We start from the raw sequence: 26,003 nt of genomic DNA on the forward strand, positions 1-26,003 counted from the left end.
AGGTAAAGGATTCACTGGAACGAGCTAGGTCGAGTTCCTGAAGCTCACTGGCATCTGGGGACGATGCACTGGTTTATAAAGGTGTTGCTTGAGCAACGCGTAGCTGGGCTGGTGAGATCACGTTCTGGAAGATTCCGACGGGGTCGAGGTCTTCCTTGGTGTTCGATGTTTGATGCGTAGTTGCGTAGCTCCTTGGGATTTCCCGTGTACTCGTGATTACGTATCTGGAGCGAGTCGAATCGTCTTTATGGGTAAGCTGGACGAAGTATTTCGGCCACGGCTAACTTTCGTGTACGAGAAGAGGACACGATGATGTCATTTGTACAGATTAAGTTCGATGAGGGAAACAGGTGATATCACAAGTCGTGCTATATCTCTACAATATGTGATGCCATCCGCCTTTTTATGTTTTCTTAAGTAATTGTAACACAATTTCACTAAACACGTCGGCATTTTCGAAAAATGTGTAGGCGGGGTAGGTATGTGTTGACCGTATCCCAGCCTAACGAAACACTGTTGTGCTAGTTTTATAAAGTTTTATTGTTTGCCTATGGTTGTACAAAGGTATTATATTTGGGCAAAAGTATGGCGTTCAGCGGTCTCTGGATATGGTAGAGTGTCGCTGGCTGGGCATTCGTTTATGTTCAGAAGGTCTCTGGATGCGGCAGTGTGTTGTTGGCTCGTCGTTCGGCTATGTTCAGAAGGTCTCTGGATGCGGCAGTGTGTTGCTGGCTCGTTGTTCGGCTATGTTCAGAAGGTCTCTGGTCTGCTGCTGTGTGTCGACGCTTGCTGCTGTGGGTCGACTGGTCTGGTGCTGTGTGTCGACGCTTGATGCTGTGGGTCGACTGGTCTGGTGCTGTGTGTCGACGCTTGATGCTGTGGGTCGACTGGCGTTGTTTGGGTTGTACCTCCTTTTATAGTGTTTCTGGAATCACCTGACCGATGGTGGTGGTTGTTGATGCGTAAGCGAGGAATTTGCTTTTGTCGAGGGGTAGAATTTTCTGGAACGATTGGCGCCGTTCCGCTCGATGTAGTTTAATGGTGGCGGCGTGTTTCGACCGACTGGTAGGGGCGTTCCGCTTGAGTTTAATATAATGGCTGCAGGTGTGCGTCGTCTGGGTTTCGTTCCGCTCGAGTGTGAGGGGTGGAACATTCTCGAAGGATTTGGCACCGTTCCGCTTGAGTTGGATTTGGCACCGTTCCGCTTGAGTTCAATATAATGGCTGCAGGTGTGCGTCGTCTGGGTTTCGTTCCGCTCGAGTGTGAGGGGTGGAACATTCTCGAAGGAACTGGCGATTGATTCCAAGAAGTGCACGTGTTGTGTACGTGTGGTGAGTTCTGCGAGGAATGTGGTTTGTTGTTGTGGAATATTCTCGAATGTTTCGATGACGATGACGATGACGAGATTCCTACAAATGTCAATCGACCTTCCTACTTAGAAGCCAACTAGCTACTGAGAGAGAGTGTGCATGATCTGTAATTTTTTTTGTTTGTGTATGGTCCGACACGGTGACCGGCTTAGAGCGTATCTATGATATTCTATATCTATGCAGTGAGCGCATAATATAAATTCGAATTAGCCCCGATAATACGAACGAAAAGGCTTTGTGCGTGGAAAAGCCTCTGTGGTATTGGTGACGTGTTGGTGTGTGGAGTTGGCAGGCGTGAGCGCGAGCGACGGCCGACGACGGATGAAGCGAAGTGTGACGGCCGCCGAAGGAGTGCCGCTGCTGGCCTGAGATCGAGGCTCGACACTTCACACTCCTCAAACTCCTCGCTGCAGAAGCCACTCCACTCCGGCGGGTGACGTCACCGCTGAGAGTCACCACCCCCCACCCACCGCCCGCTCGCGACTCGGCCAAGATGGACCGCTTCATCAGCATGTGGAAGATGCGGGAATTGGCGGACAAAGTGTCAGTACCGAGCACGCCCACATCTCTATCGCTCTCTCTCTCTCTCTCTCGCACGCCCGCACTCGCGCACTCTGTCACTCTCGCACGTGACAGCTGTTGCAACGGCACCTTCAACCCCATCCCCACACTAATAAAACATATTGCACATACGTATCGCCCTCTCGCTCTATCCCCCGCTCAATCGTATCTATCTGTCTCTCTCTCTCTCGCTCGCACTTTTTTTCCTCTAACAAATCTACAAGTGAATCGAACAATTGTACAATATATACACCTTACATTTTCTTACACATTGGAAAACCATTAAACCGGCATATTTTCCTCAATTCTGTTCTGGTGTTTTTTTTTTTTTTGCAAATTATGCGCGTATTCAAGATAAGTTCAAATTTACAAAATAAACATCAAATTTTTTGTATATTGAATACGTACACACGATTGACCCAATGTCGAGTGGTTAATGGATTTTCCATATTGTATTGACCAATATGTATATTTTCATTGAAAACAGTCATACTTAATAGCCACTTTCTAATGCAATCGTTTTCGGGAAAGTACACTCATCAAAAATGAGCCGTAACCACAATTTCTATAATGCTAGTTTATAAACTTAATTCTGCTAAATAGAACCAACCCACATACTATTCTCTACAATCTATATATACAAAAATGAATGTCTGTCTGTCTCGTATAGGCTCCTAAGCAACTCAACCGATTACGATGGAACTTTCAGGATTTGTTGTATGCATGTCTGGGAAGCATACTGTAAATAAAACATCGGCAAAAACGGGAATGAGTAGCATTGCAACACAATAATTTCAAATGTTTTCGCGTCGCGACCTGCGTTGTTAGGGTAAAATAAACCAACAATTGAATAATTTCAAATGTGTTCGCTGCCTACATTTTTCCGACAAATGGGAACGGGAATGGGAATTGCATGCGTTATTGTGGCATTGCAACACATGCCGGCTTCAGCTAGTATATTATAAAAACAACCTTCAAAACAGTAATACTAATACACTGGCTAGCTACTAAATTCATTATTATACAGGTTTTTCATTCAAAATTGACCCTTTTTCATTTGAAATTAAACATTTTTCATTTCAACCCCTTTTCAATGTCAATTTGAAATAAAAAACGGGTCAATTCGAAATGAAAAAGGTTAATTTGAAATGAAAAAGAGTCAATTTTGAATGAAAAACCTATATAAATATTGTAACGTAGAGATTAGGTGAGTGGCACTCGTGGACTGATGGTTTACTAGCGCAGATCACCTGATCTCTCGTTCCCGTCGAAATGGCCTGTACGTATGACTGAGCCGTATGTAACGACCAATGGGATCGTCCGACTCTTCGACCAATAGTTTGTCGAGCCCAATATGTATAAATATGCGGCGCTCTCGAATCGGAAACCATTCCGACTTGGAGCACCGACGAGAGCAGACGAATAAACCGCTTCTACAACCCTTCTGTGTCCTTCTCTCCGATCCTGGAAACCCCCCCACTTCACGTCCACGCAACAATATTGTACTTGTTATGCATTTGTGTACATATGACTTGCATTTTCACCTGCAGTACCAATGTGGTGATGAACTACACCGAAATCGAAGGAAAGGTCCGAGAGGCGACCAACGAGGAAGCATGGGGTCCCACGGGACAGCTGATGCAAGAGCTGGCCCTCGCCACATTCACCTACGAACATTTCCCCGAAGTAATGTCCATGCTGTGGCGACGTATGCTGCAAGATAATAAATACCGTTGGCGACGTACTTACAAGGTACTATCTATTGAAAAACGAAAACACTGCTTTTAAACTGAATTCGGTATTATTGATTGGTTTAAACTTTTCAGTGTCTTCTATTATTAAGTTATCTTGTCCGAAATGGATCCGAGCGAGTCGTGACTTCGGCCCGAGAGCACATTTACGATCTCCGATCGCTCGAGCATTACACGCACGTCGATGAAGCTGGAAAGGATCAGGTATATATGTATATGTATACATTTTTAATATTATTTCGGCTTATTTAGAGCATTGCATTGTTTAGATAAGATAAGTTGTGTCATCTGCGAGATAATTAATGCTTGCGTTTTACAATGATAAGATTATTGTCGGGAGTGTGACACCAATCAAATTTACAATGTTTTTAGGGTGTTAACGTAAGGCATAAAGTACGCGAATTAATAGATTTCATTCAAGACGATGAAAAACTCAGAGAGGAGCGTAAAAAAGCGAAGAAAAACAAAGATAAATATATAGGTATGCATTTGTTGTTGATTATTTTTTCTCCGGTGTGTATCTTTCTTCTATATTGAATCATTCTTATTGTATAGGCATGTCGTCTGATACTATGGGGGGTCCGACACGAAGTGATTACAGCGATCAGTCCTGGGATGCAAGTCGGAAACCACAAACACAATGGGGTATGCCTTTCGTTGTACTTAATTGCATTGAAAACGTACGATGTTTTATTTCAAATGTTTTTTCAGGATCAGACTACACCGGCGAAGATGATCAGTATGATGCCGAAAGAGAAGATTCCGATGAAGAAAGTGCGAATAAGTCTAATAAAAATACTCGTCCAAAGTAAATTGAATGAAATTTATATGCCGATTTATTATAGTTCTTTGTGAAGGATCCAATTGATGAATAGTTTGACAAATTCAACTTGTGAATCTTTTTTGTACAATATAACATAGTTACAAACAATAATCTGCATATATGTATATATATAATATCGCTATTCGGTGTGTCTGTCTGAGATAACGCTCGCCGTACTATAATAGTCGTTTCGATTTGACATACATATGTATGTCACAGCTAACACACGCCCAACAAAATGTACGAATATAATAATAAAGAAAGAAAAGAACTTCTATATATACTGTTTGCTACCAATGTTTTCTCTAGGAAAATTAGTCTTTGAGCATTTATTTAATTAATTTTTCTATTGGTGTTTTATATTGTTTATATGTAGGTAGGTAGGTAGTTTTTACAATTTTTTTCATATTAAATTAAATATATTTAAAGGGTATTTAAAAAAATTCGACCGTGTGTAGAGATCGAACAAAGGACTGACACATTTCTTTTAATTTTTTATATTTAACCCTTTGGGTGCTGACGTTTTTTCTGTTGAGAGCCCGCCACGCTGAAAATTTCCAACTAGAATTATTTAGAAATTCAATAGAAAGGAGGTATAAAAATTTTAGCTGATTCAAACGAACCCTAGATTACTACCGCCGAGTTCAGACTCTAATATATCTTGCAACAATATAAAATAATCAAAGGAAGTGTATTAATGAATGTATTTTTCCAAAACCAGTTCGATCTTCTTCATTGTTGTTAAAATGTAATGCTCACAATCTAAATGCCAAGCCACGATCTAAAATACTCGGCAGTTAGGGATTTCCATCGAGAAATTCTGCTATGGTTATAAATTCAGAAATTCCGGTGTAAACTAGTCTGTATAATCATCGACACGGATCACACGACCCATGTTCAATGCATTTTTTTTTTTCAATGCTACCTGGAAAGGCTTAGCGGGTAGTATTCTTGTTTACTTTGTACATTTTCAGGCCCATGAACTTGTTGGCAAAACGCTGATCGGCTTCTGTCAGCATTCAAAAGGCTAATAACTTAATATGCCAACACCCATGCGATGATATTTCATCGGGTACAACACTAGTCTATGTATAACATTCATTCATTGCAGTGAATAGATATGTCGAAGTGCATTTGTTGAACTATTTATCGTGCGGTTTATATCCTGAATAAGAACTGTGTTTATTGTTTGTATGGAAAGTTAAAACGAACATTAAAAATTGTAGACTAGATGCATACTCGGATACGATAGAGGCGCCACCGGCTAAGGCAAGTGTAATTGATACAGCCCCTCAGAGAAACCCTACCATTCCATCATCTAAAGTGAATGTATCGCTCGGAAGATCGCCTGCTAAAATTCCCAACCAGTTGAGAACCGTCAAAAAAATTGATTTAGGTTTGTCAATTTTTGCTTCGTATTTTCTTTGCTCTCGTTTTGAACTCGCTGAATGTTCGTGTCGTGTCGTTTTCAGGTGCTGCAGCTCAGTATGCGAAGAACTCGAACGATTCCACTTCGGCTTCGGACGACTTGTTTCAAACTTGCTCGCCGTCTTCGCCCAACAAGGACGATGACTTCAATCCGAGGTTGTTGAGTCGTTCGGTCGCCTCTTTCGAATTTTCGTACATGTAAAATTTATAACGTGAGCTTATCGATTGCAGATCTGACGAGGCCGGTAAGGACGGTCAAGAGTTTGGAGATTTCGCCAAAGCTTTTGGAAATCCTCAACCGGCTGCTGCTCAAGTTGCTGCACTGGCCGACGAGTTTGCAGATTTCGGCAGTGCCTTTGTGTCTTCTAACACTAACAGTAATATGCTCTTTAAATGCTCATGTCTCTATTTATACTGGAAAGTAGTCGTATTTTTTTTTATTTAGATACCAATAATCAACCGACATCTGGATTGGATCTGCTCGGAGGTTCTATAGCGAGCCAACCATCGTCTGGATTATTAGATTTGTCTCTGGGTTCGCCACAGATGGTTCCAATGGCTCAACCGGTTCCTCAACTCGCATCTCAACTATCCTCGCTTTCGTTGGATCCATTAGGAGGTAATTATTGATTTTGTTTTTAACTTTTTTTAATTTCTCACATTTATTTAATGCGTTTTTTTTCGTTATCATTTATATTCTGAATGTATGTAATTAGTTGTTAAAGTTCGGGACACAGTGAGTACTGTTGGTATTTCAGACTGTTCCGGTGCACTCGTCGAATCTGTCAAGAATAGCAGCATACATGATCAAGATTCGTGCGAAAGCGATATTGACTACTCGTATATTGTTAAAAAACTCACTGTCAGACTTCTGAACGAACTGCAAAATATGGACAGAATCAAATCGAACAAAGACGTTGTGTCCATCACTGGAGAAATCGGAAGACTGCGTTTTTTGTTGCCCGGTCACATTACTCCTCAGAGACTTTGCGGTCAAGATAAATCCTTACTCGACTGGCCTGTGTTTGCAGAAACCATCTATTCCGCGCTCCTCGATGCGCTGTTGACTAAATTCGAGTCTCAATGGCCGTTGAGGAACAATATCATCGATGAGAATGTGGCTAGTTTGTTCCTAATCGAGGATTGTTTCGAGTTCTCTCTGGAAATCCTCTCGTCCCTGTGCACACATTTGAAATTGGCAAACAAACATAAATTACTATCCATTGTAGAAATCACCAAGAAATATCTGAAAAGTGATACTGTATTTATAGCTATCGTCAACATATCTTTGATTGAGAACGAAACTGATCTCGCTACGAATAAATCGACGCCTCTTTTTTCTCAATGGCAAAAATATGTTCAATTTTTGATCTCGTTGCCTCATAGAATAGCAAATTGTTTGCAAAGAGACACGCCGAAAGAGTTTATTTTGGAAAACTATTGTAGCATACTCGTTTTTCACGTAGTGAGAGCTATTGATTTCATGTCGGACAGTTGTTTTTATGCAGATACAAAGTACAGCCTTAAATTTCTTTCTTATATTCTAAGTAAAATTATAGTTAACTTTAACGACTGCTGTAATTCAAGATCAATTACAAGCGTTATAAATATATTCGTGTCTTGGACGATGGCTGGTCCGTATGATGTTTGCTCGTATTTGAAGAAACGTCTAATTCAAAATGTGTTGGAGAATTTGTCTCGGTCTGCTATTGAAGTTTTTTCCGTGATGATTCTAAGAAATGTTCCTCTAGATTATTTCAAACGTTCGCCGCAAAGCATTCTTCTTTTCAATATGCTCGGTAGGGCTGTAAGAGAAAACAAAGATTGGGAGTACGTCCTTTGCACCAAAATTCCAGTCATGAGCGATTATTCTTGTAAAGACACCCTTCTCGTTGAAAATTTGATATTGTATCTGTCGATTATGATCGACAAGTCTAAACTGTACGAAGACAACATCTTATCTGATCTCATTTTGAGGCTGTTGTCGAGCTGGTCTTCTAGGAGTGGAATGCTTTATACTAGTTTCAATCAAAGAATTTTCATCACTCAAGCATTGCTTCTGGCGATTAATTATTTAAGCATTATGACAAAGTTCAGTATCAATATTCACATTGTGTCTAAGATTAAAACTAATTTATACGACGGCGTTTCGATGCACTTGGATTCTATCGATCCGCTAGTGAGGTGTCTCGGAATGGCTACTGCCGAGTTGTCATTGAATATGCTCATCTTGAGTGAACCTGACGGAAAAGAAAGGCCTATGTTAAAGTTTGATTATGAAGATTTTAGCGACGAGTGTCAGGAATTGTATGATGATTTGTATCAAATCAGTAAGAAATGCGTTTTTGATTCCTCTTACGTGCCGACTGACGTTGAATCCAATATCACGATTCAGAACGGATTTAAAATATTGGAAGAATTAGGTGTCAGAATATTCGACGAGTCGAACGATACAGTCGTTTTAAAACCGTTGTATATTCCGACAGTTAGCGTGAATAAAAACCCCAAATGTAAAATTGAGGAGAACGAACCTGACGCCGCTAATATTAAAATGATCGAAAATCTAGAGCTAGATTCCGATGATGATTTGGAGCCGTACGATATGAGCGACGATCTGCCCGACAAGGTCAAAAAGAGACCGGGCTTCCTGCGAGACTTGCGCGATAATCTCGTCGAGTCTTCCGACCAGGAAGTGTTCAGCGAGTCGCTCCTCGTCGCCGAAGAACTCGTCTATCAACAGTTGCCAAACGACGACTTCCAACTAGGCGTCGAGCTCTTAGATCTTCTGGTCCATTTGGAGAAGAAGTACGCGATGGATAACTTTGACGAGATTCGCACGTCGGCTTGCATAGCAATAGTTTGCATCTATCCGATGACGTGTGCCGAACACCTCTGTAGGGAATTTCATATGCCCGTCGGTAAATACTCTATTTTCACGCGACTTTTGCTCCTCGATATATTGGCTGGTGCGGCCGATCGCATGTCTCGATTTGCACCGGTAGTTGAAATGGTAAAAATCAAACCAAACGTAAAAATTACGGATGATAGAAAGAAGAAATTGGCGGAATCCGCGCTGAGCACGGCCGAAAGGATCATATTGCAACGCTTGGAGTCAAAAACCAAGTATTTTCATTCCAAGTCGGTGCATCCGTTCTCTAAAGCGCGTAAAAACACATTCACCAAAGTCGCCTCTAGCTTTTTCTATCCACTTCTTTACGGGTTCGGGAAGCATCAGTTGACGTTGGCGGGCCATTGTTTGATGAGGGATTCGGATAATATCGTACTGCAAAAATTTCTGTCCGTCGTATCCGTCGTTTTGATATCGAGTAAGAACAGCATTGATAGTTTGAAGTTTGTCGTCGAGGCTCTCAATGTGATTTGGTGTTTGAGATACAATCGGGATTCGAAGATCCAGGCCGCCACTATTGTACTGCTCGTGGCTGCCGTGTCGAGCGTCTCGGCTGACATTCTTCGCACCCACTGCCACGAGCAGTTGGTCGAGATGAAGATGTGGCTGTCCGAATGTCACAATTCGACGCCAAACTGCATCAGAACTAACGACTTCAAAGAGTGCGAGATTTTGGCCAAGAGCGCTCAATGCATAATCGAAAATTTACTATTCGAAAGGATCGAAACGGTTATTTAAGCTTGTCGTTCGGGAAGTTGAATTTCATTATTGTAGGGAGCAAATCTACACCTACCATTATATCTGGAGAATCGCCGACTTAGTTTTATTTACCTACTTAGTGGACATTTGTTTTGGTTGTTTTTACTATTTACGATGGCCATATGTATATATATAATCATAAATCTTTTGATAAATTAGGCATTTTAACAATCAAAGAGTTATAAATTTCCATTTAAGTAAAGCGGCTTTTTTCCGAAAATTCTTATCAGTATTTTTTTATAATACCTGAAGGCACAGATAAGCTTCCTATGATATTCCAACGTTGATGTTCCAATTACACTGAAGAACAAAAAATCACCTTTTTATTTACTGGAATTGAGACTAATAAATCTTTACAAAGTTGAAAGACTCGTTGAATTCGAATGTGACAATGATTTTTGTTGGTCTCTTCTCGTTTATGATATATGAGCAATTTTTACAGATTTTTTACTTTTGCAGTCTTTAACTCAAAATTTAGTATCGATGTGCCAAAAGTGTGTGTTGAAATCAATTGTAAGATGTTTTTTCTATTGATTGTAATTTTTTATTGCTTTAAAATATGTATGTATAATTGATTATGTAATGAATTGTAAAAATCAAACATGTATATATTTTTTATACGTTTTTTTCTCGAGCTATCGTACATTTTTTAGGCCAGTTTTATATTTCAATACGTTCAGAATGATATATTTTTTTACATACCTCCTTTATTACAATTCAGGAAAAAATTTGCCTCTCATCCGATCGTTTTCATACTTTGCCATATTGCTCATTTTGGTCATCAATATAAGTAAATGGGTCCTCCGCCATTACGATGGTGCAAAAATATCGTGCAAGACGCGTTTGAAATTTCTGAAAAGTGGGTGATGTCTATCCAGTTTTTAGTTTTAAACATAGATGGCGGTAGTAAAATAAAATTATTGGTATTTTTGTTCAAAATAATAATTTTATATACAAATTATTTTGTCTGAATGTACTAATTCTAGCGGTAAGTGATTTTATGATTAAATTTCAAAAATAAAATGATACGAGAGCCTTGTAAAAATACTGCAGATTCCTACTCATGCGCATCATTAGATCTCACTCGCTCGCGCACATAAACTAGTAATTTAAAATGTTTGAATTGGTAAATCCAGATAAAAAAAATATGGAGATTGAAAACTAATCTTTGTAAATGTGGTGAATTATAAAACTGGCCCAATAAATGCATATTAGCTCGAGAGAAAAATGTATATTTTTGACTTAAAATTAACTAGATAATTAATTATAAGTATTTTAAAGCAATAAAAAATCACACTCAATATAAAAAACATCTGACTATTGATTCCAATACTCACTTTTGGCACTACGATACTAGATTTTGAGTTTAAAATTGCAAAAATCTGTAAAAATTGCGCATTTTTTGAAACGCTCATATCTCATAGACGAGAAGAAACCAATAAAAATCATTGTCGTCTTCGAATTCTGTGCGTCAAACTTAGTAAAGATTGATCAGTCTTCACTCTGGTAAATATTTTTGTTGCTCCGAGTTATTAATATCATTTATTATTACTCGGAATATTCTCCATTCTACATTAAGAATATTTTTTTGGATTGTATAATATTTGCATGTGAGTATCAAATAAGTGTCAGAATTGAAACACTGACCAGTGGCGAAGTGACATTGTAAATAAAATTGTGTATAATTGCTTCAATTTGGGGCTTGATTGTTATGTTTTTCTCCTTAGTTGTATCATTTATTGTTAGTTCCTAATTATTACATTTGATCTCTTCGTCATGTTTTGTCGATTTTCTAGATATAATGGTGATTAAAGTGCACATTAAGTTACAATCACATCCAATGGTCGAGTCTGTGGTTTTAGTTGAAACCGTATAGTAAATTGTACTCGAACCGCCAGTTGATTGCTGAAACTTTCGTGTACATGTATCGGTTGCAACCGATTGTATTGTTGTATCAATGTATTCATCTACGTCGTTTATAATTCTTAAATGAATATGTCATCGGCGATTAATTAATGTGTTAAAATGCGTGTTTAATCTGATAGTTCTGGAAGCGGGTCTGTCTTTACTCTGCCACTTTCAAAACCTCATCATTATTGAGGTTCCGTGTCATTCTCCAAACTACCATTGTATAAATTAAACAGATCGAATATTTTGCATTTCAATTATATCAATTGTTGTTGCGTGTTCTCTATGTATTGATGTAAACCAAATATTTGTGCGTAATATCCAGTGAAACATTTCATGTTGTCGAAAAATTGATCAAATGTGTTAAAATTGAATGTTTACAAAATAAACGAGTCTCATATACTAATTATTTTTATTTTTAATCCAATTTTCGAATCGTAATATTGTATAAATTAGATGTATTTTTATATTTATGTATATGACGTTTAATGTATCTTAAGCCTAATATATATTTATATTGAAATGGATTATTTTGAGAGCTTGGAAACGTATCAAAGTGTGTATATAGTATATTGTTATGACTTAAATGAGCAGACACGTAAGACATTGACACTGTTTGCATATATGTACAATATCTTAAGGTACTGTTTTGATTTTGTCGACGTATCATATATATATAAATTGTGCGTTTCTTTTTGATTGGCAGATGTTATCGGGGGCGGAGCGACCCTTCAACCCATCTCCATAGTCCCGTCGAAAGATAATCAGACCGCGAATAACTCGTTGGCCAACTTGAACCAAAACAAACAGCCCGTCGGTATGACTTGGGCGGACAGCAGCGGCAAGGTGAACATAAACATCGACGATTTGTTCGGCACGAAGACTCCGAAGAGTGGGCCGACGCCGTCGATGAACGATCTGAAGAGTAATCCGTCGAGTCCGATCCACACCGCTAACGGCATGTCTTTGAATATGAACAACTTCCCGCCGCAGCAGACGCCGCTCGCTACTAACCTGAACTTCAACCAGCCGATGCCGAACAACGGGTATTCGGCCGCAGCCAACATGTTTTCGACCAATCCGTCGTTGTCTTTGAACAACAACAACAACAACAACAGCAGCAATGGTAATTCATTCGGCAATATGAATGCTAATAATATGTTTAGCGGGGCGAATCAACAGTTCGGAGCTCAGCCGATGGGCTCGAACCAGCATCAGGCGTTTTTCCAGGCTCAATTCAAATGATATAAGCCAATACTGTGGATAGATTAAGCCTCTAATTCCACAACACATCATCAGTTCAATGAATAAAATCAAGGACTTACTTATATCACGTAAAAAGCTCTACTGGCAATAAAACAATCGGTGAATTTGTTCGACGTTCTATTCGAAGCTATAGTATTTTTTTATAAGCAGGGTCAGAGCAAGAAATTTCATAAGTGAATATCAAGTAATAAAAGCATGTCTTGACTAGAACGTTCTAATTAAATTAAATAATCAACGCCTGCTCGTTTTCATTTTACGATTTATTATTTTTTTAGAGAATTATCTTCCTTTTTTGATATTAAAATTACTTTATAACATTATAAGTTTTTAAAAAACACTGTTAAAATGTTATATGAATGTGAAATTTTCGCGTTCATCTGTGATATAGCAATGTATATGCGTATATATGTTTTAATAATTCCATTAAATTCCTTTCGTCATAGATTTACATCAAAATTTGTTCGAGTGAAAGTGATTTAAAATTTCGCCATATTCACTTTGGGATTGCGTGTCTCATTATTGCAAAAAAAAAAAACTGTAAATAAATCTAACAATAATGAATAATCTTATCGTAGTGAAAGATTCGAGGATTTGAGGAGGAGTTTATATATATAATAAATAATACATGAAATTTTTACCGATTCGAATCGACCGACCAAACAGCAATTCGAATAATTTGTAAAAATTCGCTGTCGGCAAAATAAATAAAAAAGCGGCTTTACAATGTGTACATAATAAGATGATATAAAATTAGCGTACGATTGATTGAATCTAAGTATTCGTATACACACATATATTTAAACAAAATAATAATTTTTATTTGTATTATTATTAGACGATTAAAATGTATATACATTTTGATGTGAACTAAAACCATAGATACAATTTATATTTGATAGATTTTAAACTAGACACGTACTTTCGAAAGAGTTTAGCTCCTCTGCCCCCCCCCCCCGTATCATATCACTGTTTACTTATAAAAAAAAGGGTAATTTCAAGTTTAAATTGATTATAAAGGTGTGATTGTATTGAATTGGCGAATTGCGTATGACTTAGGAAAAATTTAAATAATTCCATTCTGTACAAAGTTTTGACGTATATATATTATATTATATGTATCTATCGCTTACAAACATTATTTATACATATTATATTATTATTACCAATAGCAATTTATTAGAGATTTTAAATTAAGTTCCACTGTGCAATTTTAGATAGTCTAGTAAGTTTATGTGGCGTACAGAATATTAAATTCACACTGTGACAATGTTGTCTTTTACTACATATTATAATGTATACATGATAATGATAATAGATTTCGAGCTGCCAATTTAATTGTTTAAAAAATCATAAAACGCGTTTTATTGAAGAGTCTGAAGAATTTAGTATGTAAATTCGTTCTTTTCGGTCGTTCGGTATTTTTATTATTCAAATGAAATTAAAATGTTGACAATAACGTGTAGATTTTCTTATATTATACTATTATTTTGTTAAGTGCTCTGATGATACATACAATAATATTACAAAATTATATTTATATATTATACAATACATATATAATTTACGTGTTTAAGTATAAAATCTTATTTTCCAATGCTGTCGTTCATTCCTAATCTGTTTTTTAAAAATTTTGATGTTTATTTATTTTAACTTATTTATTAATTTACTTGCTACTTCTATTGTGTATTTTATTTTTACTCCTCTGTGCTGTCGATATATACATATATATATATATATATATATATATATATATATATATATATATATATATATATACAGGTTTTTCATTTCAAATTGACCTTTTTTCCGTTTCAAATTGACGTTGAAAAGAGGTTGAAATGAAAAAGGTCAGTTTGAAATAAAAAAAAAAGGTCAATTTGGAATAAAAAACCTATATATATATTTATTCTATTTTTAATTTTATTGTTTCGTTCACCGATTGCAATTGTCGCTGCATCATAATGCATTATTTGCTGCGTTTTTGCATCACAATTACAACTAGTGAGCGATTTATGTTTCAAAATATGAAACATTTCCTTTGAAGTTAATCAAGAGCTAACTATTATTGCGTAAAACTTTACAAAGTGTTCTAAATCAATACCGGGCCCAATGCTAGACGAAAATATGTGGTAAATCGGACTCAAATCATCATCTGATTGTGACGCAATGACTACAGCTCAGATATTCGATCTACATACATATCTTTCTATCGTAAATCATAGCCAATGAAATTGTTTCAAATATTAAATGATAAAACGCTAAAATATTATTAATAAGTTGCATAATTGTTACTAAACAACAACGAATTAACATATTTAACAGAAATTAAGTATTACATACGTGTCTTATTACCAATTTGTCACTTTTAGTATTCAAATAACGAGCCCTCAAAACATACATATGTATATAACTATCTCTATATATAGCATAATTAATTAATTCTGTGCCACCTGAAGGGAGGATATTGGGGTTAAAAACATTTTTTAATACTTAAATAGTGCCATAGATGGATATTTTTTGAGTTAAAAGTATGTTGTAATGCTTTTAAATACACTGTAGGCCAAAAATTTTAGTGCAATATCCATATTTTATTCAGAAACTATGACACTGTAGTCAATTTCAGTATAAATTTAGATAGACGTATAAATCTAAACACCAGTTAAGAATTGATATCGAGATCAAAACAGTCAAAGTCGAATCTTTTGATTTACAAAAGTAATAAAAATAAAAACCACTACACAATGCAAAGTCGTGCGGCTTAAAATCTGAATTGAACTGTGAGTTTGAATCCGATTTACCATATGTCAACTCTACGAGCAGGCCTACCCTTAAAAATATATATTCACAAGCAAGCACAAACCTGATTTTATAGCAATATATTGTTTAAAAATAATACTTATAATCATATTGGCAAGCTACGGTGTACTATGTAGTTAGTGTTGTGACGGAAATGTATTTTTCTTGTACTATATAGGTGTATATATATATAAACGCATAATACCCTTACCCGTGTACTCGTCAAGTGTTGTGTGTCGCTTCAGTGATCTTCCTTTGCCCTGATGATGCATCTGAGCACTTATTGTTTGCTATATAGGCTCGGTATGTCGATTCGGAGCTGTGTTGCATGCATAATAATGCCATAAACACTATATATATATATGATAATATTTAGGAAAAAAGTATCGTACATTTAAGAAAAAGTTCATATTGAACTATAAAATATATATATACAGTAGTTAAAAACAAGTTTATAATTGTTACATCATATCGGTATTGGTGAACGGAGAGAAACATCGAGCGCAGCACAAACTCTTCAATCAATACTAATCATTCCTTTTTTTTTTGTATGTAGAAATGAAACGGTCATAAATGGAGTTTGTTTCGTTGGGTGAATCCTCGTAGGTATTTCGGCACGCAGATTTATTTGTATATATACATAGAGGGAAAGTTGCACGCCATATGATAATTTCACTACTGTGTGATTAAAGATACGATTGCTGCCGGACTATGGCATTTGGCGGTTCATCTAAGCTCCGCTGGCATTTCAAATAACGTTATTTTAGCGGCTGGGTGCTCGCCGAATGGCCAAAGCTGGTGTCGTAGTCTCACCGTGTTATTTTAGAAGCACTGTTTTATCGGTTTGTTGTCACACGTGGGGTACAGCTTTCGTGCGTGCATCGGCCGAGGAAAAGTAGTTAACGTCGTGTCAAATTTTTTTTTGTAAAAACAATTTCAAGTTATTATTTGAATAAAATGATATAAAAAAAATACTTAAAAATGTTTTTGGATCGCCTCGGCATATATATTTATATAAATGTTTAAACTTATATTATTTTATATGATTGTATTAATTGTTTTAAGGTAAATAAAAATACAATGCTCATAAGGTGCTGGGTTAATGTTACACTACTTGGGTATAATAAAATATATCTAATGATTGTTATGTGTGGTTTTATTGAATCGTTTTTTTATATATAACCAGCAGCATGGACTGTGTGGTTGTGAGTTCGAGCCAAACCGGTTGCTGCTGGCCAGATCTTGGTTTGTGACCAGGTCGGTCGTTTCCTATCAGAGTTTGCCAATTTTTCTGATTTTCATTGAAACGACTCCTGCAAAATTGGCTTTCCCTCCCCATTTCTCGCGCAAAATCTTGAGTTATTATGTTATATCTCAAAGATGTCTCTGAGGATGATTGTTGTGTAAAAATCATATTGCTGTATAAATGTTTGTTGGTCGTATTGTATACGATGTTTGATCATAGATGTCATGTATAATTTGATGTGTTTCTTGATCTATATAGTACACTCGTCGCACTGGAGCGATCTGTAATGACGAGTATACATAGATTGATTGAATAAATGTTCAGCTAAGTAGCGTAGATCCGAGTGAGGCAAGACCGTCCTGATGACTCCCAATCGCCAAGCCTCGATTGGTCTTGTTCAGTTGTCAAACAAAACCGGTATCTGAATATACGGCGTGTTGCTAAGGTAAATGAATAAACATTTAAATTGTGACCTAATGTGTAAAATCTGCAGTCAGTCCATTTTGGAAATCGTCCTCTTCTTCTGCTTCCCTATACGCTTTCGAGGATGGCCAATTTTTCCAGGCTGTTCTGGTCTAGTCTCGCAATGTGCCCAAAAATCTAGAGGACACGCATAAGACAGATGAATGATAGCCTATCGCCAACCCTCAGCTCTTGCAAGATAGAAGCATTGGTTTTTCCTGCTGTCTAGGAGATTCTAAGCATCGTCTCAAAAGCGTCTAATTCTCTGCCTTTCTCGAGCTCATACCGTCCGTGTCTCCACTCCGTATAGAAATACGTTGAAGACCAAATCTCAGACCAGATGCATTTTCGTATACACAGTGATTGTCCCGGTCTTCATAAATTTAACTTTTATTTCAACCTCACACCTTCTGTCATCCAATCCACTATCATAAGCGTCGGAACGTTGATCCGACTCGTGTACAACTTCAAGATCAGATAAAGCATCTGTCCTCACGAGTAGACCATGCCGATCCACCATCATAATCTTCGTTTTCGCTCTGTTCGTCTTGAGTCCAAGTATTGACGGTGGAGTAGATCTGCCATTTCCTCTTCGGAATCAGCTATGAAAGTGGTATCATCGGCGTATCTGAGATTTGATTTCCTTTACCTCCCCCCTCATTTTCACCTCCCTCCCAGTGATCAAGCGCCCTTCTCATGATGTACTCCTCCACAAAATACATCCTTGACGCACCCCTTTGTAGATTTGTAGCTTTACCATATGATTCACAATAATACAAAGTGGGTGGGCGGTCGTGTGGCCTCCTAATTAGTGCATTTCGTTCGTTCTAGTATACTAGTTTGTTCATACACAAACCAATCTGGCCAGTTATAGTGTTCACAAACTATTGGGCATAAATTTAAATAGTATTCTCAATGGTTTGTCCCATCCCATTTGTATGCTTACATGTTTCAATATTTGAAAAAATAGCAGAAACGGGAATTAAAGCAATGTTGTAATGTGCTTCCATAGGATTTCCCTTTTAAAACTTGGCGTTTTGACCGCCAAAAGTTTCATGCGACACCTGGTGAGTCTATTTGAAGATTTTGACTATTAATACTTGAGCTGAAACCAATAATTGTTCTTGTATGAACCAACTAGTATATTCATGAACGAACCAGAGTGAACTGTGACACGTACATCCGCTTACTAGTGTGAGCGCTTCTCAAAATCTACACATTGTAAAATAAATTTAAAAAAGAGAAACAATTATTTTTTCAACAATTGTTTATTTGCATGCAAAATAAAATTTCATATACGATCGATTAATTTTTAAATATGCAATAATAACCAATTCGTTTTCATGCGTATCAAAATATGCATTAGTTACAAATACAAAACTTAAATTTAAATAATCATGGAAAATAATATATATATATATATATATATATATATATATATATATATATATATATATATATATATAAATCAAATACATCTATGGAATGAGATGCTTACATCAGTACACATTTAGAAGACCACAAAAATAAATATATAAATGTACTAAAAAATAAATTCTAATCATACCTCGTGGTTTTTTATTATAAATACAACATAACATACAATTTAAATGATTATACATCGTATAAAAATATACGCGCATACAACGAAGAATATGGTGAAAGTGTGCAATACCATCGTTAATCAATTCGAAAAGCGAAATTCAACATTGTATTCAATATCTATCTTTACGTTTCAGAGGCAACTTTGATCACAGAAGCTTGTATAGTACTTTTAAAACTATTCGTAATCCTATATAATGTGTAGTTTACATCAGTCAACATTCCAACGTTTGAGCTATCTATCTTACCTTTCTGCGGAAGTGACCTTCCGTCGCTGAACGACCATGAGGCTCATATTCTCTACAATGAAAATATTTAAAACGATCAGTCGGATGGAGAACAAAAAAAAAAAAAGCACAAAATCACAAACATTCACTACGATTACGGTTATAAGTAGTGGATATACAATACCTAATTCGTTGAACTTATAAATTAATAATAGTTTCACTAAATGTAAATTCGAATTTCAATATAAATTGTCAAATATAAAAATCAGATTCGAAATAATATTGATTAATACATGCATACATGATTAATATTAAACAATGTAATTAGAAAATACATTAAACGAAGAATGAAAAAAATACATTTATAATTAAATTCAATCAATTCGAGACAAAACAAATCAATAATAATAAAAATAATATCTTAAACGTTACACAACGCATTCACTCCTTCACAATACAAATTAGCGGACGGAAGACAAATTATTGTCTTGTGTGTATAAATGTATACAATAAATTACAAATATCAATTTGTAATGTACATACATTGTGTCTTGAATATTTCCAAATGGCAAATTACTGCTGAACATATATAATTTTCGATTTAAATTTGTGCATATTCAACATTGATATGGCTAACTATTGTATAAATATATCTTTATACGATTGTCATGTTCGGAAAGTGCATACGAAAATATGTATGCTTAAATTGAAAGTGCAATAGTTATTTTATATTTGGTAACACATAATAGTAAATACAATCCCATCTTTACAATATCATCGATGATATTGAAAAATGCCCAGAATCTATTCGTTCATTTCGATTGAATATGTAGTTGTTGAAATAAAAAAAGATCATATTATAAAATCGTCGACGAAATGTGAATCTTCAAATTTTCAAAGTCGGAATATCGCGGACGGCGTATATCGTGCTTGTCGACGTTTTCGTCACAATATTGTAGCCCCGAGACAGGAGCAATGCTTCAGCTCCGGCACTCTGCTTCCCGACGATTTCCACGATCGAAATGTGCACCTGAAATAAATCATCATTACTATGCAGCTCATAGATATACATATATATATATAACAGTGATTTTCAAATCGAACCTGATCATTCTGAGGTAAAGACAACAAAGCGGCCAATTCACATCCTCCGCAAGACAGTGATAAGAAGTCGACGTTGCGCTTCTGAGCAGCCAACAGCAACGAATACAACGGGAAGCATTTTACCCGTGCGCTGAACTCCTCTCCGGCGTTGCCGAGTGCCAAAACACCGACTTCGACCTCTTCTCGTGGCCAATTCTCTTGATAAGTTATCTAAAACAAAACATGCTGTACAATTTTGATAAAATTACCCCTACTATTATTTTTAAACTGTAGAAAATACATTGTATCTGCATTGTGCCAGCTACACACCCAGATCGAGTGACCTCTAGACACACAACCCTGCACCTGGCGGAAAACAATAATATCATCACACAGCTGCACTGAAAATGATCGCTAGACACCTGGAGGAAAACATAAATTGCACAGCTGCTCAGAAAATGGCCTCCAAACAACAAACTCTCGACACGCGTTAAGTGATCCAGAACGTACAATAATAGCATCACAACAAACGATCCTACCCCATAGCTACACACAGCCACGTATCGAACTAAAGTAAATAAACCAGCGCATCACCCCCCAGACGCTAGAATGAGCCTCTGGAGTTCAGCCAGTCCACTCCTCCTAAGTTGATCAACTTGCTCCTTCGCCGTACATAAAACAATACAGACTTATATACTGAATGAAGAAACTTATTCCAAACACAAACGTGTTTTCATAGGTCAGGACACCTTCCTGCCTAAAAAGCTTTATATACTTGTGGGGTTGGAATTGAACGAAAGGTTGATGTATAGGGTGTGGCTGAGAAAGAGTGTGTTATGGGGATGAAGACTGATTATGGGGTGGGGGAAGAGATAGAGATGTAAACGCTAGTAGCAATTAGACCTGCACTCCTAGAGGTCGGCCTTCAAGCCACCGCTTGTATCGTTATAATTAGAGGAAAGACCAGAAGCATGCTTTTTCCAAGAAAAAGGGCATTTTGGGCCTATTTTCCAGGAAATAGAGCAAACTACAAAGCAAAAAAAAAAGGTTCATCATAAAAATGAACAATGCACGGCGAACAATAAACAAAGAACGGCACGCTTCTGGTCCTACCCTAGTTCAGTGATTCTTAACCTTGTTGGAGGTACTGACCCCCACCAGTTTCATATGCGGATTCACCGAACCCTTCTTAATTGGCACTCGAATCATGAGTCGGGTGTGTGTCTTGAACTCCACCGAACCCCTGGGGTTCGATTGAACCCAGGTTAAGAACCACTGCTCTAGTTATAATAAACAACATTATTGAAAAACGCATGTGTTTATTCTACACCTCGCTCGCCACATCCCAACCATGGTCCTGAACAGTGCTATATGCCAGGATTTATACCACATACATACAATATATATGTAATGAAACAGGTCTTGACATTGGAAAAGCTAGTTTAGATAATAAATTTACCAACATTTAAGAGATATATCAACTATAAGTTAGATTATAGAAAGTGTGTACTTCTTTTGGATGTGTAGACGTGCTCAAGCAAGCATGTGTCGTTAGAGTTCCGGGTGCGGTACGTCGAGCTCGTAGTCGAAAATAGTCGTGGGCATTAGGAGTCAACAATAGTCCGGACCATTCTAAAGTGCTTTCCAGCCATTCGGTTCTCGATCCTCCTCCTGATGCAGCACCGTAAGCTCCCACCTCGACGAATACGCCTTTGTGCTAAAAGTTACATTGTTTATTCAAACTCATGTATTATTCCAAATTTATGAAGTAATGTTAATAAAAAAAACCTTATAGTTAAGCAACTGGGCGACAACGCTCTCTATGGGAGTAGGGAACGGAGGTAGACGTTCAGGAGGAAGAGACGGGTGACGAGAGTGTGGCGGGAACGGTTTAGCGGCACTGGTCAATTGCCATTCTCTTATATAAGCCACCAGTACATCGTCATCTTGGGCTACTTTAGCCAGTTCGTCTTCTCTTCGCATGTTTTGTTTGAATTGTATGACTGAAAATAAAATTTGCACAATTAAAAACAAAAATCGTTATACTTTCCATTGATTAAGTCTCATAGTCTATGTAATTTTTAATTTATGTGTGAATTTTATACATATATAAGGTACCGTTTCTTTTAAGAAATGTACTAAATTAGGGGTTCCAAAAGAAAAAGTCGGTTGAACGGCTTTCACCAATATCAGAAAATTAAGTTTTAAATTTTCATTTCGAATAAAAACATTGTAAATATACATATTTTCATTACAAATATTATAAATAATTAAATTTATATAATATATCACAGCCGTAAAATGGCAGATCCTGAATTGACTGATTTAAAATAAGCTACTATCAAGAATATATTAAAAAAATAAAGTCGTGCCTCGTAGAAAAACTGTAACCGTGGAATCGTGAATAAGAACACTGCTGAGATGAATTTGTGTTCGAAAACGTAATGAACTATGAAATATTTCCATATATTAAAGTTATTTTTACACATTTGTTTTAGCTTAGAACAGCAAAGGCTTGTCGAACCATGCAATTTTCGGAAACGAATTCATAACAACTTACGATAAAGTTTTATATACTTTTATACCTGAACACGCAAAAACTACAAATTATGTTAAACCCAATTTGCCAAAACTCTGAAAGGCCTTGTGTAGGTTATTGAAACTACTTTCAATAATATTTCATTTGTTTACGAACTGGTCTTTGTCCATTACTAAATCTCAAATCCACCGCTAAGTGCTGTACCTTTTTTTGTTGTTCAAAGAAATATACGCCTATTCCCCAAGAAAGTTTGGATATACACATTTCTTTTGATCTTTCATAGGTGTTAGTTGTGAAGAAAAAAAACCTTAAAAAGCCGGTTTTCGATTTCGGTTTAAGCCAGCTCGAAAGCTCTAGTACTGAATTCATGAAAATTGCACCTCGAATTAGATCAATGAATGTCTTTATGAAGTGGCTCCAGATAATGGAAAAGTATCCAAAATCCAAATCGTGATTACTGAACCAAATTGATTCAGCAAAGGTTGCTTTCCGAATAGAAACATTAACAAAATTCGTTTGTAACTGTATTTGAATGCAATGATGCAAGTACCCGGTACCTGGGTACCTGGCCGAATGAAGAGATGGACCCAGATGAAGATCTAAGAATCCGCATCGAGATGGCTAGAACAGCATTTGTAAAAATGAAGGCGGCGCTTACAAACAAGCATCTCAATATTCATACGCGGTTGAGATTCGCGAAGAGCTACGTCTGGACAGTATTACCACACGGATGTGAGACGTGGACTCTGAAAGCCAAGATGATCAGCCGCATCGAAGCTTTTGAGATGTGGGTCTATAGGCGTATGCTGAATATTCTGTGGACCAAAAAGATATCAAACGAAGCCGTCCTCGGCATGATGGGGAGAGGCAGGGAACTTGTTTCTGTCATCAAGCGGAGAAAGATGGAGTACCTCGGACACATGATACGGGGTCCAAAATACGAATTTCTCCGTTTGATAACCATGGGGAAAATAGAAGGAAAAAAATGGATTGGCAGGGAAAAGTTATCTTGGCTTGGAAACATGCGCATGTGGACCGATATGAGCGCCGAAGAGCTGTTCCGAGCCGCTGAAGACTGATGCGGATATATTCAAATAATCGACGAGGTGGTCGCCAACGTCCGGATGCGGACAAGGCATTAACAAGAAGAAGAAGAAGAAGATGCAAGTTGTGTGTTGACTAACCAGTGTTATCCATATAAATGAGCAGAGTGCCTATGACGGTGACGAATGTGAGGATGAAGAGAGCGGCCGGTAGGAAGTGACGAAAGGGCTCCTCCGGGGGAACCGCAGACTCCACCGAGGCGACGGTGGCCGAGGCCGAGGCCGAGGGGGGCGATCTCTCTCCTTTGCAAGGGGGCGCTCCGTCCTGCCGACGAGTGAAAAAAGGAAGTTAGTCGGAAGTTGTTCGCTCGTCTGGAACATTAGAAGAAACGATTCAACGTACTTTGAGTTGTGCAGTTTGGGTTCGAGTGAGAGGGGAGGGTGCGGGAGGGGTTGGGGGAGGGTGAGGGGGTGCTGCTGTGGGCGGTGGCAGTGGCGTGGTTTCGGCCAGCTGTCGCCACAGCAGTCGATGAAGTTTGGCGACCAGAGCGCTGGCAGCTCGCACCATCTTCGCTCCTCACTCCTCACTCCTCGCTCCACTCTTCGACTCCTGACTCCCACTCACGTCACCCTCGCGCCAGCCACTGACTGCACGACATGCACAACAACGCTAAATGTCACTGCTGCCAACTCTCAATATATCATAGCAAAACAGACATCGCGATAGTTTATTTATAAATTAAAACCGCTTACACACTTGGCAACGTAAAAGAGTTTGCAGGTATCTCAGCCTATCAAAACACAGTTGTGTTTATCGGAAGCTTAAGTCACACCCTAAAATCGGTCAACCAGTTTTCTCGTGACCGATTTTAGGTCTGTTCATACTTCAGAGGGCTGGACAGCAGCACCTTGTCTATACAAACGTACTATACTTCTCCCTTCCTCAATTATGGCACTAGAGAAATTATTTTTTAATATGCTATGGATATCCACCATTGGGGTGCATCTATCGTTTTATTTTTTTGATTAATTATTTTTTATAGGACATAGGAGCCGCCAAACATCTATAAAATCGCCTCTTTTTTACACCCACGAAACGGGTCCAGCGTGCTTATTTAACGGTCGATTTAAAAAAAAATACGCCGATAGATGCACAGAAACTATCTTTCTCATACCGATGATGATTTTTTTTTTAAATTGGTCCAGTTTTGGAGGTGAAAATAGTAGAATACGAAACCTCGATTTTGTCAATTTAAAATACGTTTTATCTGGTCGAAGCGCAACTGTCGCATTCAATCAATATATATATTGATATATATTGTCGCATTCACTCAATATATATATCGAAGAAAGGAACGGTAACAAAATTAAGGTTTCGGGTGTACAACCCTCTTAACAGCACTGCACGGCTCCGTTTCAAATATGTAATTTTATTACATTTCTATTCATGTCTACCTACACGTCGCGGTCACGTCACGTTTACAGTAATTTGGCCGAGTGCAAGGCAAAATCGGCTTACTTATACATTAGAGGCCATGATGATACGGTACAATATTGCTTACGTCGTATTGTCGAGTACTTGCAATATGAATGCATACACGTGCATTCGTAGCTACGCGTCAGAATACAAGTCAGCAAAAATTTTTGGACGTTTATCGAACGAAAAATTATGTATAATCGCGCTGTTGTTGAAAGAAGAAGCTCAAGAAGGCAATAAAAAAGCGCGGAGGCGTTTTGATGTACATCCCATGTTAAATAATAGAAAAACCGAAGGAGAGTTTTAAGGAGCTTGTGGATGATGAACAAATTTTTTTTTAATATTTCCGTAAAAAAATTAAATTTTTTTTAAATGTCGAAAGATTGAACAGCTGTCGACTGTCACTATCGATAATTGGTCCAAAACAGCAAAGTGGCAGACTCATGGCACGTAATTCGCGTTTATATTTCCACGATGGCCAAAAAAACGGATACGATACGTTCACGGATATTGCTGAACAGGAAATGTCGGGTACTGCTGTAAGCCTGCCGTGGCGTAAACGTGAAGGTTGGTATGAATATACCCATACAAAATGTACCGAAGAATACTTTTCGTACGGCCGGATACCTGCTGAAGTCGGTACGTGCTGACTATGTATGAACAGACCTTTTAGGGTGTGACCAGTTTTAGTGTGACGGGTGAACACGTGTGACTGATCTAGAGCGACCGGTTATCCTGTGACTGGTTCACATAT

At 37.5% G+C, this 26,003-nt stretch overlaps 4 protein-coding genes across 4 annotated transcripts in view; 3 read left to right on the forward strand and 1 right to left on the reverse strand.

The window, feature by feature from the left end:
• Positions 1-26,003, forward strand: part of LOC143911644 (uncharacterized) — a 146,005-nt gene that overhangs the window by 49,651 nt on the left and 70,351 nt on the right. The window lies entirely within an intron of this gene.
• Positions 1,432-13,746, forward strand: LOC143911638 (clathrin interactor 1-like). Its single transcript, XM_077430613.1, has 11 exons — positions 1,432-1,913; positions 3,482-3,683; positions 3,758-3,886; positions 4,055-4,163; positions 4,238-4,327; positions 4,394-4,490; positions 5,732-5,901; positions 5,978-6,089; positions 6,165-6,310; positions 6,379-6,552; positions 12,215-13,746. Exons 1-11 carry the CDS (start codon positions 1,864-1,866, stop codon positions 12,751-12,753), a joined length of 1,818 nt encoding a protein of 605 aa, XP_077286739.1. The 5' UTR covers positions 1,432-1,863; the 3' UTR covers positions 12,754-13,746.
• Positions 6,799-11,906, forward strand: LOC143911637 (telomere length regulation protein TEL2 homolog). The gene has a single exon (XM_077430612.1). The coding sequence runs from the start codon at positions 6,823-6,825 to the stop codon at positions 9,577-9,579; it is 2,757 nt and encodes a 918-aa protein (XP_077286738.1). The 5' UTR covers positions 6,799-6,822; the 3' UTR covers positions 9,580-11,906.
• S (EGF receptor activation regulator Star) lies at positions 18,538-24,438 on the reverse strand. The gene is made up of 6 exons (XM_077430710.1): positions 24,176-24,438; positions 23,914-24,097; positions 21,979-22,193; positions 21,701-21,907; positions 20,212-20,421; positions 18,538-20,137 (listed from the first exon to the last, which is right to left on the reverse strand). Exons 1-6 carry the CDS (start codon positions 24,338-24,340, stop codon positions 19,994-19,996), a joined length of 1,125 nt encoding a protein of 374 aa, XP_077286836.1. The 5' UTR covers positions 24,341-24,438; the 3' UTR covers positions 18,538-19,993.

This window comes from Arctopsyche grandis, chromosome 5 (genome assembly GCF_051622035.1).
Source record: "Arctopsyche grandis isolate Sample6627 chromosome 5, ASM5162203v2, whole genome shotgun sequence".
Lineage (NCBI taxonomy): Eukaryota > Metazoa > Arthropoda > Insecta > Trichoptera > Hydropsychidae > Arctopsyche > Arctopsyche grandis.

Coding starts and splice junctions, on each gene's coding strand:
- LOC143911637 (XM_077430612.1), top strand. CDS start 6,823: ATGGACAGAATCAAATCGAACAAAGACGTTGTGTCCATCACTGGAGAA.
- S (XM_077430710.1), bottom strand. CDS start 24,340: ATGGTGCGAGCTGCCAGCGCTCTGGTCGCCAAACTTCATCGACTGCTG. Junction 22,194..23,913: donor CATTTATATGGATAACACTG/GTTAGTCAACAC, acceptor TTTTATTTTCAG/TCATACAATTCAAACAAAAC. Junction 20,422..21,700: donor CGTCTACACATCCAAAAGAA/GTACACACTTTC, acceptor GTTTTGTTTTAG/ATAACTTATCAAGAGAATTG.
- LOC143911638 (XM_077430613.1), top strand. CDS start 1,864: ATGGACCGCTTCATCAGCATGTGGAAGATGCGGGAATTGGCGGACAAA. Junction 4,328..4,393: donor GAAACCACAAACACAATGGG/GTATGCCTTTCG, acceptor ATGTTTTTTCAG/GATCAGACTACACCGGCGAA. Junction 6,311..6,378: donor TGTGTCTTCTAACACTAACA/GTAATATGCTCT, acceptor TTTTTTATTTAG/ATACCAATAATCAACCGACA.